At 44.8% G+C, this 7,500-nt stretch overlaps 1 protein-coding gene across 4 annotated transcripts in view; it reads left to right on the plus strand.

The window, feature by feature from the left end:
* slc30a4 (solute carrier family 30 member 4) overlaps positions 1–7,500 on the plus strand; it is a 9,826-nt gene that overhangs the window by 379 nt on the left and 1,947 nt on the right. Inside the window, exons 1-8 of one of the 4 annotated variants that reach the window (XM_087291749.1) lie at positions 1–131; positions 220–396; positions 3,655–4,103; positions 4,940–5,086; positions 5,673–5,826; positions 6,323–6,545; positions 6,645–6,750; positions 7,377–7,500. The exon at positions 1–131 is cut by the window's left edge and continues 199 nt beyond it; the exon at positions 7,377–7,500 is cut by the window's right edge and continues 11 nt beyond it. In XM_087291749.1, the coding sequence (XP_087147875.1) occupies positions 3,740–4,103; positions 4,940–5,086; positions 5,673–5,826; positions 6,323–6,545; positions 6,645–6,750; positions 7,377–7,500 (1,118 nt within the window). In that variant the 5' untranslated portion in view covers positions 1–131; positions 220–396; positions 3,655–3,739. 4 annotated transcript variants of the gene reach the window in all.

Below are 7,500 nucleotides of genomic sequence, written 5' to 3' on the forward strand. Positions count from 1 at the left end.
TGTGTGTGTTTGTCTGTGTATGTGTGTATTCGGTGTATCTCTGTATGTATATCTGTGTGTGTTTGTGTGTGTGACAGTGTTAGTGAATGAATGTGTCAGTCAGGTGAGTTGATCAGGTGTGTGTATGTCAGGTGAGCTGATCTGATATGTGTGTGTGTTCAATTCAGTTTGATTCAATTTAAGTTAATTTGATTTTCCACAATAATTATTGTCTTAAAGGAGCAGCTGAGAGAGTCAGTCTGAGCCTCGGACGTTATCAGGAAGGCTATTCCAGAGTGTAGGAGCCATAAATGAGAAGGCTCGACCTCCTTTAGTGGACTTTGCTATTCTGTGTACTACCAGAAGCCCCGAGTTTAGATATCTTCAAGAGTGGGTTGGGTTGCAGCAAGACAGAAGGTTGGTTATATAAACATAAGCTGAATTATTTACAGATTATAGGTAGGAAGCTATATTTTATAATCGATACGGAACTGAACAGCAGCCAGTATCATGAGGAGAACACTGAGGTGATGCGGTCATATTTACTAGAGCTGCTGAGAACTGTGGCGGCTGCAGCTTCACTGACTGAAGCTTGTTAATAGCAGAGCATTACAGTCATCTAATCTAGAGCTCATACAAGCATCAGCTAGCTCTTCTGCATCTGAGATGGAGAGCATACTGCAAAACTTAAGCAATATTTCTCAGATGAAGGAAGGCGGTTTTTGTGACATGGGAGATACGATGTTCAGTTGTTAAGCTGCTGTCTAATATAACACTCAGATCTTTTATAGTAGAGCTAACGCTAACTCTGTATCCCTCTAGTTGCAGGAGATCTTAGACCCAGTAAGCAGGTCCGGAATTCTGCAGATTTTTAGCCCATCATTGATTCTGTTTATTTATTTACTCACTAAATGTGTGTACATTTATATTTATTTAGTTTTTAAATTAATTTCAGTAATATTATTGACTAATATGAAAGTATTAATATGGTTTATTTACAGTGCAGTGTGTAAAGTAATAATTTCTGGCTTTTAGTAGAGAGTGCACCTAATTGGATTTGTGTTGTAAACATTAAATAAAAGTTAAAAAGGTATTCTTTTTTTATTTCATATATTAAGCTTTTAGTTATGAGACCATATCATTCAGCATATATCTGCAGATTTTTAACACAATTCTGCACAGAAACAGCAAAAAAAGACTGCAGATTCTGTCTGGCCCTAGCAATAAGTAATAATTCTGTTTTGTCGGAGTTTAAGAGAAGGAAATTGTTGGTCATCCAGTCTTGAACATCTCTAATACACTCAGTTAGTTTAGACAGTTCAGACATCTCTTCAGGTTTAGTTGAAATATATAATTGAGTATCATCTGCATAGCAGTGAAAGCTGATCTCATGTCTTCTAATAATGTCTCCCAGAGCGAGCATGTATATTGTAAACAGCAAAGGGCCTAAAACTGATCCTTGTGGCACCCCATACTGCACTGGGCTGACTGGCGAAGGCTCTCCATTATTATCCACACACTGGTAACGGTCAGCTGTGTATGACTCAAACCAGGGGTTTTCAACCTGTGGGGCACTATATAGAATTTGAGGGGTGCACTCAAGTAAATTCGGATGAATCTGATTAACTTTAGTTCCACAGCTAACTATCAGACACCTGCGATCCAGTAAAACATATAGAAATAAAATGGAGCGGGTGCTTTTTAAAATGAATGACGGTGAATGAAAGTAAAACTGGTCTGACAAGAGAGTGCCCTACTGAAATATATCAGCAGGATGCCCCTCTGGATATTTCACTAGTCTAGAACAATGGTTCTCAAAGTGGGGGTCGGGACCCCCCCGAGGGGTTGCGGTACAATGAAGGGGGGGTCGTCTGGTGATTTCCAAAAATCTATTTATTTTTATTAAACCATAAGAATTACCATATTTTATCCATAACCTACTGAAGAGATCAAAATAGTCGTTTATACCATATAGTCACTATGGTAGCTTATAGTTACTACTTCTATTGGATTGCAACCCCTGGGGTAATTACATTATATTAAAGACACAGCAATAGTGTCAGATGCAGCAGATTTCATAACACCTGGTTAAACTTTGTTGCCCATTTGCAGCTCTCATACATTAAAAAAATTAAAAGAAGAATAGACTTGGGTCCATTGGTGTGTGTGTGCTCCATTGCATGCAAGGTTCTGTATTTATAACCACCTCAGAATATATTGGGGGTCGCGACTCACTGGCATTGTCATTTTGGGGGTCGCGGCCTGAAAAGTTTGGGATCCCCTGGTCTAGAAGACACTACTGACTGTGTTTACATGGACATCAGTAATCTAGATTACTTGCCTTATCCTGAATATGACAGTAATATAATTGAGGTGTTTTGTGAAGTGCTTTTTGAATGTTGTGTCAGCAGGCTATCCACGGTTCGTGTCATTTTGGGTGTCTCATCTTTAATTTTCCATCTTTAACTGCATTTCGGCAGTTTCACTTTCACTCATGAACATTTCATTCATGCCTCCGTGACAAACTGGGGTGTTGGATGCATGAATGGAGCAAGGACTGCTGGAAGAGTGTTGTTTTGAAGAAATTTAATACCGCAGGCCGGAGAAACTTCCTCATTTTGTGATGTGTGTGTGTGTGTGTGTGTGTGTGTGTCTGCGATCCTTTACTGATAGCCGTGTGTGTGGATCTTGCTGCAAAAAGTCCTACATGATGGTGTTTACTCCAATAATGCCACTAATATGTGCATACACCATGTCTTAATTCCATTTCTGTTTAGTTCAGTGATGACTTCAGTCTGATTGAGGTTATCAAACATCACTGTTTACATGGAGACTCTTAATCAGAGTATTGTCTTATCATATTAATATCAAGAGTATTGGTGTCCATGTAAACGTACTCTATGTTTGACTCAACCACACTGTCAGGGCTCTCCTTAGCTTAGCGAAGCAGCATTATCTGTGTGTACTACATCACAAGCAAGTAGGCTACGGCTCACGGTTATTGACAGTGGAAGATGATTCACTGTTAGGCGTGTCAGGAATCCAAGCATGTTGTCCTCACAGAAACGGGCTCAGCCATCACACTGAGTCGGGTAACCTTTACATGTGTGTTTCAGTGTAATGTTTAAACGCAGCAAGTAATATTGAATGATGTTTGCACATGCATCATCATTTTGGCTTGTGAGTAAAATTGCACAAACTTAGGGGAGCGTGTGTCCTAAAAGGTGGAAAACCCCTGGCTTAAACCATTGTAGAGCCTGTCCCTGGACACCTGTAGAGTTTAAGCCATCTATGAGGATATTGTGGTCGATGGTGTTGAATGCAGCACTGAGATCAAGTGATACTAATAATGAGATGCAGCCTTGATCAGCAGCTAAGAGATAATCACTGGTTATTTTCACTAATGCGGTGTCTGTACTGTGATGAGGCCTGATACCTGACTCAAACACTTCACACTCAGTGTTCATCTGCGGTATGGAGCATAATTGGGCGGAGCCACGGTGCTCTACTTCCTGTTCATGGGAAGAGAGCTGATATGTGAGCACAGCGGATAGGTGTGTGTGTGTGTGTGTTAATGAATGAATGAGTGTCAGTCAGGTGAGCCAACTGATGTGTGTTTCAGGTGAGCTGATCTATGTGTGTGTGAGCTGACCTGTGTGTGTGTGTGTGTTTCAGGTGAGCTGTAGTGATGGTGCCCTGTGAGTCGCAGTTCAGCGCTCAGCTCCTCCTCCAGTGATCGGTGTGTGTGTGGTGTTCCTCGATGTCGGGTCTGATAGGTCGCGTGCGCTCGGCGTTCCGCAGCCGGCCGGACAGCTGGCACCTGAGCGACGCCGCCGCCTTCGACTTCTCGGAGGATCTGCAGGAGGAGGAGTCGCCGCGCTTCAGCCGGCTGCAGGTGGTGGTGTCCGGAGAGGCGGAGGAGCGTCCGGCTGTTAACGGCTCCGCGCGCAGCACACTGACGGACGATGATGACTCTTTGCTGGGGGCCTCCACTGGCTCCACGGGACCCGAGGCCTGCGACGGCTGCCAGAGGAACCGAGAACAGCAGCGGCGCCGCCGGGTCATGCGCAAACTGGGCGGAGCCGCGGTGCTCTACTTCCTGTTTATGGTGGGAGAGCTGATAGGTGAGCGTGCACACACACACACTGCGTTCCACTCTACTTTTACCTCCCTTGTTCCCTTAAGTGAATTCCTGCCACCATCCTAAAGTGTGTTCCACTCCATCAAGTGAACTTGGATAGCTTGCATGGACATACCCTCCCTTGATCCCTTGATTTTGACAGAGAGAGCGAGTCGGCTTCATATGTTCACTCCAGCACTATGTTCACTATAGTGTAGTTCCCAAGTGCTCAAGCATTAAGGGCACTCTATTTAAACCGGATGTTCCCCCAGTAGTGGACACAATGACAATCTGGGGGACGTTAGTGAAGGAAGGACGTAAAGACTTGACTAGAATGCAGCCACACACACACACACACACACACACACACACACACACACACACAACTGACTCTAGCTGTGTCTGAAATCACACACTTCACTACTATTTAGTATGTTAAAACCGTATGTGAGCCGTGTAGTGTGTCTTAATTCACAGTATTGTAAAACCAGTCTGCAAGAAGTCGCCGGATGATCTACAGCCACTGCTGAGATTCTGAAGTGTGCATCTGATGGAGGCTACGCTATCCCATGATGCACCATGAGAGAATTTATCAATGTTAGTGAAGCGACTCAACGGACGTGGCCAGGTCATGTGATTATCATAAATGGCAGATGAAGATCGTCTGAATCACATTCACACTATACAAGCACACTTTCCCTATGGTTGTGTAGTGAACTTGCATTGAAACGTAGTGCATACTCCAGTAGTAGGTGATTTGGGACGCAGCCTTTGTGTGTGTGTGTGTGTGTGTGTGTGTGTGTGTGTGTGTGTGTGTGTGTGTGTGTGTGTTGTGTTCAGGAGGGTATGTGGCCAACAGTCTGGCCATCATGACGGACGCTCTACACATGCTGACGGATCTGATCGGGATCATCGTGTCTCTGCTGGCGCTCTGGCTCTCCGCGAAACCTCCGACGTACAGATTCACCTTCGGCCTCCATCGACTGGGTGAGTCTCAGCCCGCACTGATTTACACCTGCTGGCATAGGTGTGTGTGATTGGTCGGTACATTTATTAGTGACACTACAACAGTAATATATTTCTGCTTGTGTTGAACTTACTATGCATGTGGGACTTTTATTTTGAAAACGGCGCTATAGAGCTGTCAGATGGTGCAGTCAGCCTGCCGTCAGAACACAAAATGCTGGATATACAGATTATAATGTAATCAGCACCATCCCTATGAGGCGCGCAGCCTGTGTCTTTTGTTAGATTGTGGCACAGGTGTCGATCTCAGTTCCTGGAGGGCCGCAGCTCTGCACAGTTTCAATTAAACACACCTGATCAAACTCACTGAGCACTTTAGGCTTGTTTGATACCTACAGACTGTGTTGGAACTAAACTCAGTGTATGTTTGTAATGAGGCAGCAAACACATGTGAACTGCTGTGTGTTGAAGTGTTTAGTGCACGTTTCTGCATCATGACAGCAGTCAGCTGGGATTTTCTGGAGTGTAAGTGTTTCAGAGTACATCACGCTGAGTGTGTGTGTGTGTGTGTGTGTGTGTGTGTGTGTGTGTGTGTGTGTGTGTTCAGAGGTGTTGTCCGCAGGCATCAGTGTGTTGCTGATCTACATTCTGACCGGTGTGTTGTTGAACGAAGCGGCTCAGAGGACGATCCATCAGGACTTCACTATTGACGGTGATGTGATGCTGATCACGGCTGCGGTCGGAGTCGCTGTAAACCTGCTGTGAGTCTGGAACACACACACACACACACACACACACACACACACACACACACACACACACACACACACAATACACTGTAAAAAAGAAAAGAGTTACGACATTCCACCAAGTTTTGTCTGTGAAAATGAAATGTTGTGTGTGTGTGTGTGTGTGTGTGTGTGTGTGTTTGCACCAGCACAGAATCTCATAGTCACCTGCTGTCCATCTGATCCATGTGACTGTATGCAGGCGCTCGTAAACACGGGAGTAAAGTCCACTGATGACTGTAGTGTTCCTCAATGCAGTGTGTGTGTGTGTGTGTGTGTGTGTGTGTGTGTGTGTGTGTGTTGTTGTTGTTGTTGTTGTTTGAGACACATCTACATTGTATTAGCACTATGTAAATAAAAGCGAGTTGAATTATGTGTGTGTGCGCATGTTACAGTCTACATTGTAAAAGTGTTCTAGAAATAAAGATGAAGTGTGTGTGTTTGTGTGTGTGTGTGTGTGTGCGCGCAGAATGGGCTTCCTCCTCAATCAGTCCGGCCATCTTCATTCTCATGGGCACGGGCACGGTCACTCTCATGGCTCAGCAGGTCATGGGTCATCGGATCAGGGGTCATCAGGTCAGGGTCAGCGGGGTCACGGCAGTCTGGCGGTGCGAGCGGCCTTCATCCACGCGCTGGGAGATCTGGTTCAGAGCGTGGGCGTCCTCATCGCTGCGTACATCGTCAGGTTTAAGGTGCGACACTGGAGAACACATGAGAACACATCTGAACTGCTGACTGATGCTCATCATGACTGACCTGTGTGTGTGTGTGTGTGTGTGTGTGTGTGTCAGCCGGAGTATAAGCTTGCGGACCCCATATGCACGTACCTGTTCTCGGTTCTGGTGCTCTTCAGCACATTCCAGATCATCAGAGACACCGGCATCATCCTGCTGGAGGGTGAGACACCGCTCTGTCTGTGTGTGTGTGTGTGTGTTTTAGCGTGTATGTGTGTGTATTAGTATCGGTAGGTGTATATGTGGGGTTATGCGTGTGTATGTGTTGTATGTATATACTGTATATATACATATGCATGAATACGTGTGTTTGTGTGCTTATATTGTGTGGTTGTGTGTGCGTGTGCGTGTGTGTGTGTATTAATATCAGTATCAGTAGGTGTATATGTGGCCATGTGTGAGTGATTTATGCATGTATATTTCGATGTGTGTGTGTGTGTATATATACTGTATGTAAGCATATGCATGAGTGTGTGTAAATGTGTGCTTGTGCATTTATCTGTGTGTGTTTGTGTGTGTGTGTGTGTGTGTGTGTGTGTGTGCTCCTTATGCTCTTGTTTATGTTTGTATGTGTGCTTAAGCATGTGTGTGTTTCATTGTGTGTCAGTGTATTGCTATGTGTGTATGTATATGTGTGGTCATGCATGTGTGTGTGTGCTTTATGCATGTTTGTTTATGCTTGATTTTGTGTGTGTGTATAAATACACGTGTGTTTTTACGTGTGTCGGTCTGTGTTCTTGTGTGTGTTAGTGTGTTAATGCATGTGTGTGTGTGTGTGTGTGTGCGCAGGTGTACCGCGTCACATGGACGTGTCGGTCATCAGAGCAGAGCTGCTGAAGCTGCAGCATGTGGAGTGTGTGGAGGAGCTGAAGCTGTGGGCGCTGACGGCCGATAAGACTGCAGCCATCGTTCA

The sequence above is a fragment of the Danio rerio genome, chromosome 18 (genome assembly GCF_052040795.2).
Source record: "Danio rerio strain M-AB ecotype USA chromosome 18, GRCz13ab, whole genome shotgun sequence".
NCBI lineage: Eukaryota > Metazoa > Chordata > Actinopteri > Cypriniformes > Danionidae > Danio > Danio rerio.